This window comes from Trichechus manatus, unplaced genomic scaffold (assembly GCF_000243295.1).
Source record: "Trichechus manatus latirostris isolate Lorelei unplaced genomic scaffold, TriManLat1.0 scaffold00090, whole genome shotgun sequence".
In the NCBI taxonomy this organism is placed as follows: Eukaryota; Metazoa; Chordata; class Mammalia; order Sirenia; family Trichechidae; genus Trichechus; species Trichechus manatus.
In genome coordinates this window covers 8,259,207-8,281,406 of record NW_004444026.1, presented here as the reverse complement: position 1 = coordinate 8,281,406, position 22,200 = coordinate 8,259,207, and the positions used below count along the sequence as shown (strand labels likewise).

The following is a 22,200-nucleotide window of genomic DNA, read 5'->3' as shown; positions in this document are numbered from 1 at the left end:
CCTGGCAATAACAAAACCTTTGAATTAAAGATCAGGAACCCTGGGCTATACTTCCTCCTCTGCTCCTCAGGAACTCTGTGACCTCTGGCAAGTCACAAACAGGTATCTTAATACTTGCTCTGCCTTCTTCAAGGGATAGTGTGACCAGTGAAAGTGTACGCATGGAAAGCTTTGGTAACTGTGAAACACGTTTGTTTTGATAACTATGCAGCATTTTTTAAAATATAGGAGATTGCTATTGTAACTTAAAGAGAGAATCTCCACGTGAAACACAAGTGCCTTTCTAACGCCCATGAAGGCTGGAAAACCAAAAACCCAAACCCACTTCCATCGAGTTGATTCCTACTCATAGCGGCCCTATGGGGCAGACTAGAACTGCGCCATAGGGTTTCCAAGGCTGTAAATCTTTCTGGAAGCAGGTGGCCGCATCCTTCTTCCTTGCACATCCTTCTCCCTTGGAGTGGCTATTGGGTTCAAAAGGCTGGAAAGGTGGTGAAATACAGCAATTTAAATGTGCTTTGAGAGCAAGTTCCTTCTTCAGAGCTTAGCGTGTTTCAGTGTGGTGGTGTCATGTTTCTAGAATCTCCAAGGGGGTAGTGTGAGTATGTATTGTTATCTGAGGGCAAAGGAGTGCTCCCCATGCAGTCAAACGACTGCATCTGTGTGTGTGCGTGTGTGTGTGTGTGTGTGTCTGTGTGTTGCACCTGTGTGTGTGGTTCAGCTTTTCGATTTTTTTTTTTTAAATTATTGTGGTAAATATATAGGGGACAAAACATTTGCCATTTCAACAATCTTCACATGTACAGTTCAGTGACATTAAAATATGTTCACCATGTTATTCAACCATCACCAGCAACCATTCCTGAATTTTTCCATCACCCTTAATAGATGTTCGGTGTCCCCTAAGCATTATGTCTTCCTTCCCCCTCCCCGCCACTTGCCAACCCCTGGTAACCACTAGGTTCAGCTTTCATTGAGTTGAGAGCCCTGGGTTCTGGGTTTTGCTTTTCTGCTGCCTAGATTTGTGGCCTTGAATAAGTCCCTCAGACCTTTCTGTGACTCAGTATCCTCATTTTTAGAGTAGAGAGTTAGGCTGGATGATTTCTCAGGTCTCTTCCAGTGAAGCATCAAACTTTAGTGTGGGGGCATTTTGTTACTGATTTTAGTATCTAATTTGGTTTCTGGATCTTGGTTCCTGTGGGTCGGCCACTCTTTGTTGGTGACTCCCTTGCAGCTTCTATACCTGCATTCACTGAAGTGCTGGAATTTGACTTTTTGGAAATTGTCTCTTACTCTGAAAATGCAGGAAGCTTAAGCGTGAAACTCACTCATTAAAAACACACACACACACATACAAAACCACAGGGCCTATCAGCCTGTCGTCATCAAGCAGACTAGAATAGTGCAGAAAACTCTAGACAGAGAGGAAATGAACTTGAGAGAAGGAGGAACACACGGCAGAGAGAGAAAGGGCAGGAGTGAAGAGCGAGGGCTGAAGTGCAGGGCCACCGAGATGGTCAGAAGATGGAGGAAGTGGCAGTGAAGCAGGGCTTCCTGCACCTTCAGCAACAGCAGACTTTTGGAAAGGTAGGAGCCTGGGCTGGGGCTGGGCCAAGGGGCTGGGGGGCTGCTAGAAACTCCTGGGGAGAAGGAGGAGTTCCCTGAGTGTTCCACAACCCTTATGGGATGGTAGGGACTGTGCCATCCTCCAAGTTAGAACCAGAGCTCAACCTCGAAAGGGCTCATTCCTTAGCAGATTCTTGCCTCCCAAATAGGCCCCAAACTGTGCTCTTCGTCAGGGTTGTTCACCCTCCTGGGGGAAAGGAAGTGCTGACTCAGTCTCTCTCCTCTCTTCTCTCTGATGACTTCTTGTGGGGACAGTTTAGAAGGAGATGGAAGGAGCAGCAGTGGGGATAATTTGGGATTACAGTGGTGGTTCCTTCCCCGCTTCCAAGTGGTGTAGGCTTGGCTGGTGTTAAGCTTGGGCTGGGGCTCTGGGGGCCTACTCCCAGTACGCCCAGCCTCCCTCTCCTTCCCTGGCTTTCCTGAATGAGGAAGTCTTTTCCCCTCAGCTGACGAACACCAGGGCCCTCTCACTGCCCTAGCTCTCAAGGATGAGGCAGAAAAGTTCAGGTGGGTGGAGAGAGGTTCCTGGAGATAAGGGCCTTCCACAAAACTTCACACAGAACAAGAGTGATGGTCTCAAGTCTGAACCCTCAAGTCCTCTGGGCTTTGGGGACTCAAAGGCTTTGGAAAATTTATCTCTTGGGCTTGGGGCCTACTCGGCCTTCTTTCAGCCTGCATCCATGTGGTTTGTTACAGTACTTCTTTCTGCCCTCAGCAGTCTTCAGTGCTTTCTAATTCCTGCAGTTCCTGTTATTTCTCTGCCTCCCTTGGTCTCCTGTGATCTTTATCTCTCTCTCCCAATCTCCGCCTGTCTGCCCCAGTCCCTTTCCCACAGTTCCTCCTCTTCCCGTTGGTCACAATCTCTTCTTCTCTTGGTGGCTCTCTCTCGGCACCTCACTGCCCATGCACCTGGGCTCAGAAATGGCGGCGGTTCTGGGCTGTGCTGTACAGAGAGTCTGGTTGCGCCTTGGCCCGGCTGGAGCTCCAGGAATACTCCGAGAAGCAGCGCCGTGGAGAGGCTGCCCGACGGATTATCCGCCTCAGTGATTGCTTGCGGGTGGCTGAGGCCAGTGGGGAGGCCAGCAGTCCCCGGGACACCAGCGCCTTCCTCCTGGAGACGAAGGAGCGCCAGTGGCTGTTGGCGGCCCCCACTCCAGAGCATGGTGACTGGTTGCAGGCCATCTGCCTGGTGGCCTTCGCTGTGAGTAGTCTAGGGATGCAGAAAGGGCAAGGGGATGTATGGGGGATGGGGGGAGTGGAGCCTAGCTATTTCCTGTGGGCAGATGCTATAAGAGGCAAGGTCAGGAGGCTGAGGATATTCTTTGGTGGGGGACCCCAATCCAGAGTGCAGACAGGGGCAGCAGGTGGGTGTGCCCTGAAGAAAGCCTGGGCCAGAGGTGGAGTTCCGGGGTTGGTGATGGTTGTGTGAGACCCGGGTGTCTTCCTTAGGGGCAGAGGAGGGAGTTCCCAGGGCCCGGGCCGGAGGGCGTGCCAGGGAAGAGCAGTGGGCCCTGCATGGCGGACAACGAATTGTACAGCAGCTCGGCCACAGGTAAGCGGCTGCACTATTCTCCCTGGTGCTCTTCGTAGGGTGTGGTTGGGGGGAGGTGCGGTCTGCTGCTGATGGCCTCAAGCCTTCCTGCCTTGTGGTTGCCCCCAGCCCCGGCCAGCCCCCTATCAGCCTCTCCCCATCACTTCCGGGCATGGCCCAAGGTGCAGAGCCTCGCTTGCCTGAGTGTCAGCTTTCACCCTTGCTTCACCCCAACTTGCCCAGGCCCTGCTGGTGGGAGAGGACAAGGCCAAGGTGCCCTGGTGAAGTCCTGCCCTTGAACCCTCTCTCTTTGGGAACTGAGCAATTGTTTGTAAAAAGAATTTTTTCCTCTGATATTGGCTGTGGTTTTAAGGTGTCCTGTGGCAAGGGAGTTTCTTGCTGACAAAGCAATCCCTGCTCTTGCTGTCTAGCTCTCTTGGGTGTGTTTGGAGACGGGGCAGGTGGACAAAGGGGAAGCACTTCGTCTATGCTTAATTTAAGCCCCATCTCAGAGAAGGCACAGGATGGTGTCATCAGCAGTGGGTGGATAGACTGACAGCTGGGAGGGCAGGGTCAGGCTTCCCCTGCAGCTGTGACGGTAGAGACTGGGGAGGCAGCTGGTTTGGGGTGAGAATTGCTATGAGTTGATGGAGAAGACAAGCCTGTGGCTCTGGCAACAGGGGCAGGAAGGATGTGGGCACGAGATTGGGGTGGATGTGGCTAGGTCATGATACCTACTGGGGTAGGGGGTGAAGGTACCTGGTTTTGGGGGGGTGTGTATCCTTGCACAGAGCAGCTCAGCTTTTAAGGTCCAGGCTTGGGGGGTTATGGGTACATGGATACCACTTTTTCTAGAGACATTCTGGCATCTTCCTTTAGAATAGGGGCAGAGTTGAGGCAGGCCAGCTGTTTCCCATTAACTCCTTTTTCACTCCCCTCTTGCCAGTGGTTGCCCAGAAGAAGTTTTCTGTGACCATTAGACCCACAGAAGCCAGTGAGAGGTGCCGACTCTGGGGAGCCTATACCCTCCGGGCTGGGGAGAGTGCCCTGGAGCTGTGGGGGGGCCTTGAGCCGGGCACCCTGCTATACGACTGGCCCTATAGGTTTCTGCGGCGCTTTGGGCGGGACAAGGTGAGAAGGGGGCTGCAGCTGGGCAAGTAGGGGGCAAGGATGAGCTATGAGAGCAGAGAGAGTGTCAGGGAGAGGACAAAGGCCTTCTACCCCCAAAGGAAGAGAGATGAGGGGAGGAGGAGAAAGGAAAGCTAGAGAGGTCAGCAAAAGGAAAACAGCCAGAGGTGATGAGAGAGAAAGAGTGAATGCAAAAAAGAGGTACACGTGTGAGAAGGAGTGGGGGGAGGGATAGTGGAGGTGAGGGAGAAGGAAAGGAGGAAGAGAAGTGGTAGAGAGGAATTAGAGGGGAGTAAAGAATGGAGGGGAGCCCTGGTGATGCAATGCTTAAGCACTCTTCTGCTAACTGAAAAGTTGGCAGTTCGAATCCCCCCGGTGGCTCTGCAGGAGAAAGACCTGCCCATCTGCTTCTGTGAAGATTACAGCCTAGAAAACCCTATGGGGCAGTTCTACTTTGTTACATGGGGTCGCTCTGAGTCGGAATTGACTTGACGGTACATGACAACAACAACAAAGAATGGAGTTAGAGCGGAGTAAAGTATGGCTGGTGGTGCAAACAGTTAACGCACTCAGCTGCTAACTGAAAGATTGGAAGTTTGGGTCCACCCAGAGGAGCGTCGGAAGAAAGGCCTGGCAATCTACTTCTGAAAAATTAGCCATTGAAAACTCTATGGAGAATAGTTATACTCTGATACACATGTGGTTGCCATGAGTTGGAATTGACTTGACAGCAACTGGTTTTTAAATAATGGCTGAGGTTTATTGAGGATGAGCTGTACGCCAAGCCCTGTAGTTGAATGGATGGGAGGAAGAATGAAGGGAGAGGAGAAGGGAGATGTGATGGGGATGTCTTTTCTTGTAAGGAAAAAATACAGAGGGAGGGAGGAGAAAATAGCTTGGGAAGAACAGTTCCTAGTGGAGGGAAACTGGAGGGGTTTGGGGCTCATGGTTGGGGGTGGGGCACAGGAAAAGCAACCCTACCCAGTGGGCTGGCCAGTAACCTCCTTCTCCCTCTCTGCCCAGGTAACCTTTACCTTTGAGGCAGGCCGGCGCTGTTTCTCTGGGGAGGGCAACTTTGAGTTTGAAACCCAGCAAGGCAACGAGATCTTCTTGGCTCTGGAGGAAGCCATCTCTGCCCAGAAGAACGCTGCCTCTCCTGGGCCCCAGACTCAGCCAACTACCATCCCCATGGTGCTGCCCCAGCCGGAGAGCCCCTACTCTCGGCCCCATGACTCACTGCCACCACCATCGCCTGGCACACGAGTGCCTGCTGTGCGGCCTCGGGGTCCAGAGGGGGAATATGCAGTGCCCTTTGATGCAGTGGCCCGTTCCTTGGGAAAGAACCTCAGGGGCATCCTGGCAGTCCCTCCCCAGCCCCCAGTCGACCCTCTGTATGACAGCATCGAGGAGCACCTGGCCTCCCGACCCGACCACATATACGATGAGCCCGAGGGAGTGGCTGCCCTCTCCCTGTACGACAGGCCCCAGGAACGCCAGGGTGAGGCTAGGAGGTGGCAGGCCAAAGCTGACAGGGACCCCAGTGGCCTCCAGCATGTCTTCCCAGTGGGGCAGGACTTCTCTGCCTCTGGCTGGCCTCAGGGAACTGAGTATGACAATGTTGTACTCAGGAAAGGCCCAAAGTGATGGGAGGGTGGAGGAGATGTGGATCACATTAAAGTGCCAGCACAGCAGCAGTGCTGTGATGCAGAGGAAGGGTGTTAGAAGGTGGTGAGAAGGATCGAGGAGGAGGGGTAAGGTAGGCCTCCCCTTCTAAGTTTTGCTGCTGGTGACTGTTTTTGGTCACTGCATCCACAGGACCTCCCTCCGCCTCCTTCCTGCCCTCCCTCCCTACACACACGCTGGGCTTGGCCTGCCTTAGTTTGGTTTGACAGAATGTTCCTCCCAGTGCCCACTGGGTGAGTCACCATACCAAAGCAAGAAGGGTGCCCTGGAGAGACCCACCCTCCTCCCACTCCTTTTCTACTTCCTCTACTCCCAACCCCCAGCCTGAGCAGAACCTGGGGCATTTAGTGCAGAGGACAAAAGGATGTCAGCAAATCACTCTAGTTCCTTGGCTTGTGCAGGCCCCCTGCAGGCTGGTGACCTCTGCAGGGGACAGCCACGGCTCCAGGCACCCAGGGGGATGGCTGCAGCTTTCTGTGGGGTCCAGACTTCTCTTTGGCATTAAACATCTCTAAAACATTTTTGTGTGGCTTGAGTGCTGTGGGGGTGGGAATGGGAGGACGCAGCCTTGCTAGGGGGTGAATGCTCCAGTTGACTACCTTTGAGCACCCTTGTCTCCTAGCAGTGAGGTCCTCCCTGAGCCTGTACTGGGTCTCAGGCCTCTGTCTACAGGCCAGAGGTCCGTGGGAAGTCAGGGTGCCATGGGAGAGATGTTCAAGCATCTCTAACCCTTTGCTAGTATTGAGTCAACACCAGAAAAATGATGGGGAAGAAGGGGGGGAGTGATGAAAAGCTGGACTGGAAGAAAGGAAACCGTTGGCATTTACTGAGCCTGTTATGGAGCCCTGGTGGCAGTGGTTGAGAGCTATGGCTACTAATAAAAAGGTGAGCCGTTCAAATCCACCAGCCACTCCTTGGAAACCCTATGGGGCAGTTCTACTCTGTTCTACAGAGTAGAATAGACTTGATGGCAACGGGTTTGGTTTTTTTGTTTTTTGTCCTTTTATGGACTAGATGTTATTGTGTGCTGTTGAGTCAATTCTGACTCATAGCGGCTCCATGTGACAGAGTAGAACTGCCCTGTAGGGTTTTCAAGGTTATAATATTTATGGAAGCAGATTGCCAGGCCTTTCTCCCATGGAGTGGCTGGGTAGGTTCGAACCACCAACCTTTTGGTTGGCAGCTGAGGGCTTAACCGTTGCACCACCAATGCTCCTTACGCACTAGATATGGGACTAAATACTTTTACAGTTGCTAACCAGCTGTGTGGCCCTGGGCAAATCCCTTCCCTTCCCGAGACTTGCCCTCTTTGTCTGTAAAACGAGGGGCTGCACCATGTGGGTGCTAAGAGCCCTTCCATCTTTGTGATTCCCCAGAGGCCCTTGTGGCCCCAGTTCTCCTTTTATCCTGTTTCCCCACAGGTCAGGCTCTGCTCTTGTGCTCCTTCTCCCCATTACCAAAACCTGCTTTCATGAAAAGGTATGTCAGTAAATTACAGAGCACTATTTGTACAAGGCTCCCTGGCCTCAAGCTACTTACCGCCCAGAAGGGGGACGGGCCAAGAGGGGTGTCTTTATGTTCCATAAGAGGTGAAACAGTGCCCTGGGGTTCAGACCAAGAAAGGCTTCATGTCAAAGGTGGCATTTCAGGTAGACTTTCAAGGTGGGAAGGCACTTGATGAAGATTTGGTTTGAAGAAGACATGATGGGTAGGATGGATAGAGAAAACAGAGCAAGTAAGAGTATGGTGGGAAGATTTGTGTTTATGAAAGAGTTCTACCTTCAGAGTCGACCTGTGACAAGTTGGGAAGGCCGAATCAGACCACCTTACGGAGAAATTTGTACTAATTAGAAGGGAAGGAAGAATGGCTTAAGGCTTTTGTGTTCCATAAGGGTTGAGCTTTAGGGCAATAACCCCAACAGCTCTGTGAAAGATGGGCTGGGGGTAGAATGAGTTAGGAGGTTGAATTGAAAGGGAAAATTCAGAAAAGGCAATGGATTAAAAAGTCATGATAGAGATAACACCTGCAGATCTTGAGCCATACTGGATGTGGAACACAGAGAAATAAGGGTTTCTTCCCTAGAGACTCAGGTTTTGAGAACAAGATGACATGCTGAAGTTAAGATGGTTGTAATATATTCAACTAGAGGTGACCTGAAAGCAGCCACAAAGGGGACTCTAGAGCTAGGAGGAAAATGAGAGAGACATACGGATCGAAGTCCATTTTCTAGGGATGTTTGTAGTCTAAGCAGGGATGGATTCTCCAACAGGCAAGGTAAGCATGGTGCTTAACTCATTTACCAGATCATCTGTAGTGAACAATTCCACATTGTGAAAAATTTTCACATGAAGTTGTTTACTACAGATTAGTTAATCACCACAAGTAAGCCCGTGCTTAACTTGCTTACGGGGTCATCCACCCCCGTCAGGGATTGTAAATTTGAAAAGAGGCTTTGATTCTGTAGGAAGGTGCTGTGAGGTTGGGAGATGGACAGATGCCAGCCATACCTAGAAGCAGAATCATTGACGTGGTGAAAAAACATGGAATTGCTCACTAGAGATGATCTGATAAGCAAGGTAGGCACCGTGCTTACCTGGCCTATTGGATAATCTGCTCCTGGATCTAAGTCTGATCTCTCACCATGGCTGTGTTCTTTACCGAAGGCATTTGAGGCCATGGGTGAGTGGCTGGGAGGCCTTCCTGGAGCCCTGCCTTTTGTGTCTGTACCGCAGGACTGCCTGGCCCCGCTGGCACCATCTGGACCCAGCCTCAGAATACAGTGGAGGCAAGAGGGTCTCATGCCTCTGAGAGTTTCCGTCTTTCCCCTCTTTCTGCTGGGGGTGTGGAGGGATGTCTTGGGCAAGAAGGTTGTACTTCTAATTTCCTTGAGGTAGCACTCTAGGTGAATGTCCCAGATCCTCCCAGCAGAGGGCAGTGTTAGCCTGTGGAAAAGGCCACTGGGGGGCTTAGCTGTTGCCAGGCGTGGGGGCTTGGCCCGGAAGGAAGGAATTGAGGATAATTTGAATTTGCATTTTAGAGTTTGTCTCTTCAGACTATCAGAATCCCACCTTGAGACATGTGGACCCTGCCTTCAAAAGGTACGGGATCCTAAGCTGAAACTTGCCCCTCTCATAACTTCTCTCCTGTCCCTCAAGATCTAGGGACTTCTGAGTTCTTCCACTCTGAGGCTAACTGTGCTTCACAGGGGGAAGTTGTAGCCTGGGGCCCCAGGGAAAGGTGGGGTGAGGGCTGGAGGGAGTAGGGGAAGTAGAGCATTTGGGGAAGCTGGGAGGGGTAATGAAACTCCTTGAGACAGTTGAAACGCTGACCATGTGTCAAGGTCTCTCCCAGAAGATGTGGTCCAACAGGCGTGTTGTTCTGTAGACAACTGTGTCAGCGCAATCACAACCAGGCCCAACTGCACTAACATCATATAAGACATGTGCATCGTTCCTGTGTTTGACAAATGCTATTGAGCATCTCCTGTGGACCAGCATCACCTGAGGACTTGGGGTACCACGGTGAGTGACACAGACATGCCTCCCACCCTCGTGGAGACCACTTTACAGAGCGGGGTGTTCAGGAGATGTTTACCAAATGAATTAATGAAGGAGTTAACTTTAGGGGTCAACCTCCTTAAACATAAACACAAGGTGGACGCCATCCTTGAAATGTTTCCATGACACCCAGGTTGTCAAAGGGCAAATTCGTAGGTAAGGAAACAGACCAGTCTTGAAGGGGACAGGACAAGATAAGATCAAGTGACAGTTCCACCAAGCAGGGTTCTGCTGCCTGGCAGCTGTTGATACCATGAAAAGCTTTGCTGTGACCAGGACACTTAAAAACTGCTTATATTTACTAGTTATTACGCAGAGGTGACATCAGGGCAGGCAAGAATGGCATCATGACTGGCGCCCAGCAGAGAGGTGTGTACATAGCCCCGGAGGTTCATAGAACTGCAGATGTGCGTGCACAAGCACATACTAACATTCTTCCTGTTTTCTTCTCTCTCTCTCTTGCTTCCCCTTGTGTTTACTTTTTCTAGAGTGTATGTGCGTGGTGTGTGTGTATGTGCGTATGTGTATGTGTGAGTGTGTGTGTGTGTGTGTGTGTGTGTGTGTGTGTGTGTGCGTGTTGGCCTGGTTCCACCTCATAAACCTGCTCACAGGATGGTGGTGGAGGTTCCCAGGTCCCCCTGGTGAGTTCCCACCTTGGAGCTTCAGAATAAACAAGGGCCCAGATTGCTCGGACCTCTCTGCTCACTCAGACTCCTCCCTGATGACTACACTCAAGCTGTTGCTGCCACCACCTTTCAGCTGTGATGCTAACCAGCCACCCGCCTCATGGGCGCTGATTCAGTTAACCAAGGTGCCCACCTTCTGCGAGGGCCATTTATAAAATCAGCTGGAGATCTCAGGCAGGGCAGGGCTGGAGAAAAGCAAGGGACGAGGTCAGTGAGCTGGGAGGAGGAGCTAGAGGAAAGAGGGGCTCTGAGAGTGGGTACCTGATTCCGTTAGGAGTCAGGCTGGCCTCTCCATGGAAGGTAGCTGTACATCACTGCTTGGCTCTGATCCTTTACTCCCTGACTGACCTGATGCTGGCCAGCAAGGAGCAGGGTCCATCAATCTCCAGGCTCCCGGCTGGTCTGCCTTGTTCCTCCTTGCCTTCCTCCCACCTCTGGAGCTCTCTTCTTGAGACTAGCTCCTGGATCCCTGGACCAGAGGTGGCTGCTGGTTGGGCAAGAGTGGATGGGGGAGCACTGGGTTCTGAAGGATTTGTGAGGGTGCTGGTGTTTCAGTTAAGTAATTCTGGGACCTGAATCCCAGGGCAAAGTCAGCCTTGTACTTTCAAGCGTCTGATCAGAGAGGGGTGCAGTGTGGTGGGGATGGGTGGGAGGCATGCCTGAGGGGGCAACAAAATTTAGTACCTGCAAGCCTCCTCTGACAGATGAGTGGTGGCTGCACATGAGGTACTTTGGCCAGGAATCAAACCCAGGTCTCCTGTGTGGAAGGCGAGAATTCTACCACTGAACCATCGCTGACCTCTGTGTAGCTTGACTACCTGGGCTCAAATTCAGACTCTGCTACCTGCTTGCTCTGCTACCTGCTAACTATGTCTTAATGGAAAGAATAGGGAGCCCTGGTGGCACAGTGGTTAAAGCGCTTTCTCCTTGAGAGAAAGATGTGGCATACATAGTAATAGTATGTTTCTCATATGCTTGCCGTGAAGATTAAATGAGTGAATACATGCAAAGCTCCTAGAAAGCATAGAAAGAGTTCCATTAGTATCCATGATCTCATTTCATCATTCCAACAGCTCTGTGAGGTGGGCAAGGCAAGACACCCCATTGACCAATGAGGAAATGGAGGCTTAGAGAAGGGGAGTCTCTTATCTTTGGGGGTGAACTTAGGCTTTGCACAGATGGAAGGACTTGGTTGGGAAGGAGAGGCAGGTCTTTGATAGGAAGAACAAAAAGTGGAAGAGTATTCCAGGAGAGGTGAAGAGAGCAACATCAATGGCCTATAAGCAGCTGGATGATGGCACCCAACTGGGGCTGCTCTGTACACCCTGGAGGCAGTGCTTACTTGCCCTGGTATGCCCAGAAAGGAAGGGCTAGGAAAGGAAGCAGCTTCACAGAATAGGCAGGCTTTGGCTTGAGGCAAGGCTGGATAATAGGGAACCACAGAGAAGCATTCTTGCTTTCATCTGAGCTGCTGATCCACTCATGGCCTGGCAGCTGGAAATCATGTCATGGGTGGGCCCGCTCCTTGCTGGGTAGAAGCACCTGGTGGTCCAGCCGGCATGGCCAGTAGTGTGATCTCTACAGACCCCGGGGGGGTCACTGCCCTGCAGATAGCAAGAGGGGCGCTAGGAAAAAAACAGCCTCTGAGAGGAGAAAGCTGGGGAGGAGGTGAGCAGAAAGGAGCCAAAACATTCCACAGGTTTCTCATCTCTCCCACTGGACTGTAAACATCCTAAGGGCAGTATTCATTCTTTATCTAATTCATGTCATATCCCCAGCACCTAACATAGTACATAGCCCAAAGTAGGCACAAATAACTGTCTTAATGGAAAGAGTAGGGAGCGCAGTGGTTAAAGCACTTGGCTGCTAACTAAAATGTTGGCAGTCAAACCCATCAGCTGCTCTGTGAGAGAAAGATGTGGCAGTCTGCCTCTGTAAAGATTACAGCCTTGGAAACCCTATACGGCAGTTCTACTCTGTCCTACAGGGTTGCTATGAGTTGGAATCAACTTGGCGGCTGTGGGTTTGGTTTGATTTAATGGGAAGACTAAGCAAAGTCCAGTTTACTTGGAGGGGACACAGGTGCTCTCCAATCTCTTATGATTTGTGGAACCCTGGGAGGACTCCCCATCCAGTAGTATACCCCCCAGTGGTGCCCCAAATCTCATCATTAGCATGTTGGGTTCACCCTTCCTTCTCTTTTAAAATGCTAATCTCCTGGGGAGGGGTATCTCTGGAGAGACTAACACCAGGAGTAAATGAATGTGAAAGGAATCTCCTGGGACTGCTATGCAGGAGGCCCCACAGCAGGGGGAGGGGCTGAAGGTGAAGAAAGGCATTGACTGGGAAGATGGGGTTGGTACAGACAAGCTGGGGGAGCTTCACAGTTTTAGGTCTCAGCAGAGCCCAATGAGAGGAGAGGGCCGTGGCAGGCTGAGTGGCGATCAACGGGCACCTAGAACACAAGCAGGACTTGGGCTGGCTGATGTGGACCCATGGTCTAGGGAAGATGAGCCAGGTGGACAGGACAGACTTTGGTACTGCTGCCCTCAGAACAGGATGGCTAGGGGTGAGCAGCTGGGCAGTCATCTGGGTCACTGTCTATAAGGGGCCGTAAACCATCATTGCACATGTAACAAGATGAGGACATTGTCCTTATTAGCCCTTTTCTCAGAGGGAGCCCTGTTTATGGACAGAACAGTCACCATGAATATTTTTATAAGCCACTTGGGGTGGAGGTAAGGGAGTGAGACCTCCAAAGGCACAGGTTGTAACAATCTGGCTGTTGCAGGCCTCTGTCGAATGGGTGATGCAAGTTTGGGGCCAGAGTGAAATTGCTCAACTCTGGTGGATGAACTCAGGGTGGCCACCGGGGGGCCTCCTCCACCCATCTCTCAAAGAGTACGTTGCGCACGCCCTCTGAATTAGTGCTGAACAAATATTTAAAGGATTTCCTTTGAGGGTGTGTCAAGTTATTATGGTGGGGAATAGGGTTGCCAGATAAAATTATAGGATTCTCAGTTAAATTTAAATTTCAAATACCTACACAGCAAATAGTTTAAGTATGGCTCAAGTATGGGCATACTTAGTATAAGTATAGAACATACATGTACTTACACTAAAAAGTTATTTGTTGTTCATCTGAAATTAAAATTTGAGTATCTTGTATTCTATTTGCTAAAGTTTGTCAATCTTATTAGGGAATTCTCATAAATCTCTTGACTCTGAGCATCTAGGATGAAACTCTCTGTCCCAAGAAGGAGTGGGCTCAACCTTGTTTGAGAGATCTCAACAGCACCCTGCAGAAGTCAAGTTCTTCGCTTCTCTCAGGTAGCAAGGACCCATTTTATTTGACTGCGGGCGTCCAACCCTGAAGCTGTGTGAAGACGAGACTGTGGAATGCATGTAGTGGGCATGAACCAGGACCGGGCCTGTATGAACGTCCTCGCTTAACTCAGTCTCATCCATTTCCAACCCTCCTGTCACCACACTGCTGCCACACTGGCCTTCTCACTGTTCCTGGAAGGTGACAAACCCTTCTGTACCTCGGCACCTTTGTACAGGCTGTTCCTTCTGCCTTCAGGGCCCTTCTCTCCTCTTAGCCTGGATACCTCCTACTTTTTCTTTAAGTTTCCGCCTCAGTGTCACTTCCACAACGTCTTCCCCAATAGACTAGTTTAAAGCGGGCACTTCTCCCCAGCTTCATACCACATAGCACTCTGTCTGAAGCTGCATGAGGAATTCCCACCTCCTCCAGGAGGCCTTGGCTGACCACTTAGCCCAGCAGCAGCCAGAGGAGCTCCTCTCATCTGCTTTGTATGTAGAACTTCCTTGGAAGGCTTTGTTTAAACAGAGGGTTGCTTGGTTAAAGAAAGCCTGAATACTAATGCAGATTCTCTATCCAGCCTTGCCTAGCTGTGAAATGCTCCTGACAGTGGTGACTTTCAGATGCCGCACGGCCTGGTGAAGACGAGGGCTCAGATAAAACCCTAATGGGCCACTCCTGACCTGCCTGGGCCTCAGTTTCCCCCTCTGTAATAAAGCAGTTCTCTTGGGAAATGCCACATAGGAAGGCTGATGTTCACTGAATGATGAGAGAGAGGGAGGCTGTTTGCAGGGACTCAGGGATAGGGGACTGGGAAGGACAAGAACTAAATCCCATCTCTGCAGTAGGAATTGGAATTAGAGTCTGAAGCTCCCCATTCCCCATCTCTCATATTCTCCCTACCCTAAAGGACATTTTACTTAGAGCAGGCCCTACTATGGGGGAATCTTCTTGGAATCAGGGCCTGGAGTAAGGGAGCTGTTTGGTGCAGTGCCTCTGATGCTATCCTAAAAGCCTGGGCAGCCGGGCTACAGCCTGGAAGAGCCACATACAGGCCACCTCTCACGGCGCATACTCCTGAGCAGGCCTGGCTGTGGGCAGAATGGTGAACTGGTGAATTTCTCTTGGTGCCCACCTTTGCTTCCTGTACCCATCTCCTCACTCAGCCCACTCCTCTGGGCTCCCAGGGCCTGAGAAAGTCCTTACCATCGAGATTCAAGGAGCAGAATGTTTGAGCCAGAAGTGGCCTCAGAGACAATCTAGTCAGTTTCCTTTATTTCCCCCTTAAGGAAACTGAGGCCAAGTTCATTTTTAACCTCTCTCAGATATGTTTACATCTTATTAGGATTTGTTTACCGTTGTGCTTAGCACAAAACAACAAAGCACAGATCTTGGGATTTCTGACATCCACAGCAAGTTAATCTTTGTTTTTCATACGCGTAGGAGGGGGCCAAGGAGGAGGAGGTTCCTGATTCCCCTACACTACCTTCCTGGAATGGTTACTGTCCCTGGGCTAGGATTTCTTCCCATCCCCAGGGTCACCACTCCAAGTCCCCAAGTGAATGTCCAGGGGTGTGAGCGAGAGGCCCAGGTTTATTAAGGGCAGCCTAGACTGAAGCTGTTCCTTTTCTGCTGGTTACTTCACTGATCCATACTGGAGGGAAACTTGAGTGATCCTATTCATTTTCCATTCTCCTCTGATAATTACTCCCCGCAACAGCCCCCTGTCCATGTTATTCTCGACCCTAATCCCCATGGGGCAGCTTTCCTCAGCTGACAACTTCACCTCAGGGGCCAATGGCCAACTCCTGGCCCCCAGATTCCTGCTCCCACTAACGGACAAGAAAGACATTTTTGATGAGTATGGGTGAGGCGAATGCAGGCCAGGGGCTGAAGGAGAGGAGACAGGAGAGTGGAGAGGCACACTGGGATTGGCCTGGATTGGAATGAAATGAGGTGGTGCAGGGGACGGGAGTTCATCAAGAAGAGGCTGAGAGGAGAGCAGATGAGTTAAAATGACTTTGCGGGGTCACAGAGGAGAGAGGAGGCTTTAAGAGGTTGCTGCTCATGAAATGCAGAGTGGTGACGGGAGCTGGTTTCCGGAGTTGCCAAGTTGCCTGGGAGACTGGTTTGGCCTGAACCTGAGGTTATGCCTGAGAGCCAGTGAGAAAAATCCTTGTGCTCTCAAGGACTATAGGCTGAGAGGAAGTGGAGGCCTGGCTGGGCTCTGGGGGTGGGAGGTGGTGCTGGAGAAGGGGCTGAGGGGCCCAGGGAAGCATGGCCTGCCAGGGTGGGCATAGCTAGACCTGGCTAGGTGCAGAGCTCTTGGCAGGCTTCTGTGTGCCAAGGTCTGGGAGGCTGAGATGAGCCCACAGGAAGTAAGAACTTGTACCCAGGTCTCAGACATGGGGGTTTAGGGGCCCAAGGGCTAGTTGGGCTGCGCTGACCAGATAAGTCCAGCAAATCCGGCCTGAACCTAAGGCAGAGATTGAGCTACCTCCCCACGGGACATTTGGACCTTCAGCCTTTGTCAGACCCTGACATCCAAACTGTACTCTCCTGTCCTGCCTTCTGGTTTGGCTGGCCCAGCACAGGGCCCTGCTTCCCAGCAGCCAAAATAGAGCAGTTCCTAAGAAATAAATATATTTACAAAAGGTCTTTTGAGTCCTTTGACGGTGAAGGCAGAGGAGACCAGCAGCAGTGCAGAGGGCACTGCACTTGGGGCACCTTTGCTTGTTCTTCAGTCCTGTCCACTTATCTTCCATATGGCTGTGAGAATGGGCACTACGGGATACTAGGAAGAGCACTGATCTAGGAGCTCCAATTCCCACTCTGCCACTAACTGGCTGTGGGGTGTCAAGCAAGTCTCTTCCCCTCTCTGGGCCTTATCTTCCCATCTGCAAAATGATAGGGCTGGATTAAAATACCTCAAAGGTCCCATTAATTCTATGATACTTTTTTGGGGGAAAATTACCAAGACAGTAAGGCAACAGAAATGACTTTGCCAAGAGGGCGTGTAGAAAATATGGGTTCAAAGTCTTAATTTGAATGTAAAGTGGGGCCCTCAGTTCAAATTAATCTGTGCCCACTGCTAGGACTCAGTCATGTCTGGAGAGCTGGTGTGATCTGGCCCATAGCATGAGGGACAGAGGAGTTTGCTGGGAGAGAACTCATCCTAAGGGATGGAGTTGGCATTGCAGGATTTCTGTGCATGGTTGTGCAGGTTGAGGAAAGAACAACACTAAGGGACGCCACCTGCAATGAGAGCTCAGGCAAGCATGACCAGGTTGACCAAGGAACAAAGTGTGACTTGTCAGAGAGATAGATGAGGTGCTTTGAGGATAGTTTAGCGTCTTCGAGGGCACCACGTGCAGGCTGTGCACTGCACAAGTGCAGGAGGTACCATTCACATAGACCACAGTGGAGCTGTGTCTGGGTAACTACCTCTAGGACTTGTCTCTCAGCCCCCACAAAGTTGGAGAGCTCTTTTGCTTAGAGCTCTTAATGCATTTGGTACTAGTTGCACATCTGGGCATTCCTTTAGTTGAGGTTGAAACGAAAAAGGAAAAGGGAGGGTTTATTCACTTTGCTACAGGGTGCTGATATCTGTCAGCAGATCCAAAGGCCCAGTGCCTTAGGAGTTCTAGGAGTTTTTGGTGCCCAGTGGGTACAGAAGTCCCTGTGGACACAGCAGTGGCTGGCAGAAGCAGAAGCTGTAGGCATGGTGGTCTTAGGGAGGTGGCATCAGTGCTGGAAGACGGAGAGCCAGCACCTGGGGTCATCCACAAACATCTGGGAGGCACTTTTCACGGGCCAGGATGCTTCATTAGCAGGTGCCTTAAATGGCTGCTTCATCTTTGGAAGCTGGTCTTAGAGCAGTCCCTCAGTCCGCTGGCCTCTTCTCCCTCTGGTGGTCCAGCTGGGCTCACCCTCTTTTGGCCACCAGAAATGTCTGTTCTCCAAGTCCAAACCATCCCTGGCCTGAACCCTTTCCTGTTGCTGTCACTTTCTTCCTTCCTTCTCCTCTCAGCCATAGGCCTGGTTCCTCTTTGTTTCTCTCACAAAGGGCGTTATGAACACAAGAGTCTGTCTCTGAGGAGAGAGGGAGACAGTAGCTTTTGTTTATGGAAGTCACCACTAGCTGTGACGGCTGCTTTGTCACAGTACATCATAGCATCTCAAACACTCTGGTGGGGGGTGGGGCGTCTAAGGGGTGGTGACCATGGCTTCTCTCATTGATATAGGGCTTCCTAGCATCTCGAGCCTCCCAGGTCACATGGGTTCCTTTCAAATCGGGTGCTATTTGGATTGTACAGATGAGGAAACTGAAGTTCAGAGAGGGCTGATGAATTGTCCAAAGTCCCCCAGACTCATAAGTGGCTGTGTTGGGACTTAGCTAAGCCCTTTCCAGCACACCACTGCAAACTACATGGTGTAGGTGGCATGAGGCAGACTGCCTGTCAAGACCACTTGTTACAGTTTGTGAAATACCCTAGAGGAGATTCATTGTGACTTGGAGACTTTCAAAAGGCAATGTGGAATTGAGAAAAGAACTAACTTCAGGGAATCTGCCTTCAACAACTGTGCTTCTTGTGCAAATTACTCCACTTTTCTGAGCCTCAGTTTGCTTATCTGTAAAACAGCTAGTAATGCTGTCAACCTCATAGGGTTGCTGGGTGCTTTAAATAGGATCATGGGAAGGTGAATGGAAATCGTATGCCTCTATTCAATCATAAGTCATTATTATCTTCCAAAGTCCCCCGTGGCAACCAAATGCCTAAATTCTTACCAGGGGTCACTGGAACTTCTATGAGGTTATTAATGGTTGACATTGGACTGAGAGCAATAGGAATAGGACACAGGATGGGCCCACTGAGCTGACAAGGGATAAAGAACTCTTCATTCCACCTAGTCTTGGCTTGGCTAGCTCCCTGTACGGCTTGCCAGGTCATGGCACTGGGCACTGAGCTGCACCACTGTAAAGGCCCCAGGGCAGAGAAGGCTTTGGTAGCTATGGGCAGCTGACAGGGAACCTGATTATTGGGCCCCAGCTCCTTTAAGAGGTTGCCCCTTCCTGCTGATCTAGCCAAGTGGATAGTTGATGGATGGCCTGAGAAGGAGGAGGCTTTGAGCCAGAGAAAGTCATCACTGAGATGGAGAACTGACCAGCTGGCAGAATCTCCAGCAGATCAGTGGAGACCATCTGGATGGGAGGGCTGTACTCAGATGCTGGGCAGTGAGCACCTGGGCTCCCCAGGGCTTAGTATATGCTACCCTACCGCTATAGAAGACAACGATTCTGGCTGCAACCTTATAGGACAGCCCAGAAGCCCCAGGCTAGGACCAGTACCTGAGGGGGTGGGGTGGGTGTGGTCACAATCTGGATGAGTGTGCTGGCAATTCAAGATATGCCCCTGATAATGCTGAGCTTGTGGGATTGAGAGTGTGTACCCCTACTGCGGTTCCTGGGAGCAATCACATCTTGAACGTCCCAAGGCTTGCCATTGCTGGCATCTCTGAGCACCCTCAGGCCCAGAAGAGTTCTACTTCTTGGGCTTCATCCACCCTTGGGCTTTCAGGGACTCCTCTTGATGCCAGAAGCTGCGGCTACAGGAGGGACAGGCCTGTTACAGCATCAACTCCTGCTTCGGGAGGTCTGGACCCAGGATCAGCTGCCATTCAGAGGGTCCTCATGAAGAGGGGTAGGATTGGTTCAGCAGGCTGGGGTCCCCTGATGGGAAAGTTCAGAGACCACCCACACATGGAGGGACAATCGGAAGGACTCCCTCTATTATCGGGGTTCTCCAAAGCTAGGCTTCTGGTTGACTCCCTGAAAATGGCCCAAGCCCTGAGCCAGATCAGACCTGAGAAGGGCTATGTGGGTAGGAGATAGTGCTCCTGAGCCTGGGGCACAGCAACAAAAGTTTCTATCCCTGGAGCTCAAGCACATGGTCTGCACCTACAAGATGCAAGGACAGCTTCACTGACCACCTGCCACTTTGAGGTGTCTCCCTCTCCTGCTTCACCCATAATCATGCTGGCCTTTACTGTGAGGTCTGATGCTCAGAGTTCCAATAGCCGGCTCACTTGGGCACCGAGACTCCTGGCCTAACAGAAATCTGAGGAAGCCTCTGGGAGCTGAGAACTGGGCCAGCCTTGGCGCTAGTTGGGAGCACTGCTCTAGAAAGCCATGCTTCCCTGCAGCCCCAACTCCAGTCCTCAGCAGCCCCGCTGGACTTTTTGGACAGGGATAAAATGAGTCCTTATGTAGGGGGTTAGGCTGGGGGAGGGGAGCGGACAAGGGATTTCAGTGGTTAGGACAGATGATTCTGCTTCCCTGGAAATCAGGGAGAGCTGAGCTGGGCTTTTGTGGGGGCAAGGCTGGTGGCTGTGCGATTTGGGAGGGCTGACTCACTCCTACGTACTGATAAGATTTGAGGCCCTCTAAGCGGTTCAGGAGAGGGACCTAAAATATTACCCCCATCTGTCATTTAACCATCGGGGCTTCACTCCATTAACTCATGAAAGACTTTATCATTTCTAAAATCTTCCCTTATAAAATGCAAATATTTCTATAAAGTGATCATGCCTTAAGTTCAGTATCAGCTAACACCTCAGTTTTTATGGTTTTCCAGGAAATAGATGACAGCCAGGAATTTGATCTGGGCAGATGTATCTGTGTGTGCTCATATGTGTGAGTGCATGCGTGCATGCGTGTGTATGTGTGTGTGTGTGTTTGGGGTGAGGGTGGGAGTCATATATTTTCATTCATTCAACAAATGTTGATCAAACACTTATGAAGTGCCAAACAGTGTTCTTGGTCCTGGGGACACAACTGAACAATAGAGACAAAACTCTTCCGCCTTATGGAGTTTACCATCTTAAAACAATGAATAAAATATATGATATGTCAGATAGTAATAAGTACTATGGAGGGGGCAGGAAATACTGCTGGAGGAGGGCAAATCTCTTGGTTGTGGGCTTAGCTATGAGGGAAGGGCTAACCTCTTTGCCCCTGCAAGGGTGGAATTAGGGTGAGGCAAGCATTCCCTCACTCTCACAGTTGTGCAAAGGCCCTGGACCGAGGCACTCTGTACTTACATGACCTGCTGAGAGCAAGCGAGGGCCTGCTTCAATTTTGTGCCCTGACACCTTGATCACCTCACCCTGTTCCTGGCCCTGCCCTCTGCCCTTGCCTATCCTTCTCCTCCACTGAACGCCCCAAGAACCAGAGAGCTCTTGGGTCCCAGGGGAGGGGACTTTGGGGAGCCAGCTCCCTGGTAGACCACTAGTGGAAATGTCCCCTGGGCTGGCAGAAGGGGGAGGGAGGAGCTGGCAAGCTCTGGACTGCCAAGATTAGTGAGGAATATGGTGCTTGCTCACTTTGCATGGCTCATTACCCAGCCCTAATCTGGGCAATTTCTCTCTTATTCCACACCAAGATTTGCAGGGTGCACTGGAGTCGTGTAAAGAGGCAGGAATTACCCTGCAGCAGAAAGTCAAGATTTGGGATGGTGTGTGGGGTGAGGGGAGGGTGAATGGGTTGGGAGGGTATGGGATAAGAGGGCAAGGGCTCTTTCCCTCTCTCCCTCCCTTTCTTCCTGCTTCCTCTCTCCCTTATTCTACCATTGAAGGCCTTCTCTGGGTCAGGCCCTGGGCTAAGTAAAGGGATAGACAAGAAAATGACAAATCCCTGACTCAAGAAGCTCTCAGTCTAGTGGGGACATAGGCAGCTACTCAAGATGTGGTGTGTTAAGGGCTCAGCGTTCTACAGACCCAGCACTGCCGGAGCACAGAGGAAGGGGCCTCGCTCTGCCTGGGTCATCAGGGAAGGCTTCCCTGGGATGGGGATGCAGGAACAGGATCCCTAAATTGGTGGAGGAGAAAAGGGAACTCCAGGCACAAGTGGGAGAGTTTGAGAACTCTAGAATGCACCATGAGTGTGGTGAATAAAGGTAGAGGTCAGAGCTGAAAGGAACTTCCCTGTGAAGATTTTGGAGTATGAAGAAGGGAATGGTGGGGTACGAAGGGCAGGGCAGGAGGCCTGGAGGGGACACTTCTCTGTTCATCATGTACAGACCCCAATATGACCAAACGACATTGGCACTAGAGAAGGTGAGGGCTGAAAGCATCTAGTGCTTAGCTAGTCCAACCTCTCACGGAAACAGGCCTAGAGAAGCAAAGAGAATTGCCCAAAGTCTCACAGCTGGAGACAGCTGGGACCAGGAGCCATGCCTCCCAGGACTCTTAGGCCTGTGTTCCTGCCCTGCAGCTATAGTAGAGGAGTAACAATCATGATCCTGTATTGAGCATTTAATTGTGCCAGCCACTGTTCTAAATGCTTTCCATGTATCAACTCATTAATCTACACAAAACCCCTTTGAGGTAGGTATAGTTATTATTACTTTCCCAATTTACAGATGAGGAACCTGAGGCAGAGCAAGTAAGTATTTTATTCAGTCACACAGCTAGTTTGTGGAAGAGCAGGGATTGGAACCCCCTCCCCATTTTGCTCCAGGGTCCATGCTCTTATCCCCGGGTGATGTGGAGAATTGGGGGTCAATTGATTTGAGGGTGAAGTGTGGTCCTGCTCTCCCCCCCACCCCTACTCCAACATTTTCTGGCATTGGTGAGCTCTCCTCCATCTTGGAATGCTCCAGGAT

General features: G+C 51.0%; 1 protein-coding gene across 1 annotated transcript; it reads left to right on the top strand.

The window, feature by feature from the left end:
• The first annotated feature begins 1,252 nt into the window (after positions 1–1,252).
• On the top strand, positions 1,253–6,732 carry DOK2 (docking protein 2). The gene is made up of 5 exons (XM_004382100.2): positions 1,253–1,587; positions 2,546–2,827; positions 3,076–3,178; positions 4,104–4,288; positions 5,309–6,732. The coding sequence occupies exons 1-5, from the start codon at positions 1,525–1,527 to the stop codon at positions 5,927–5,929; spliced, it is 1,254 nt and encodes a 417-aa protein (XP_004382157.1). The 5' UTR covers positions 1,253–1,524; the 3' UTR covers positions 5,930–6,732.
• The last annotated feature ends 15,468 nt before the right edge of the window (positions 6,733–22,200 follow it).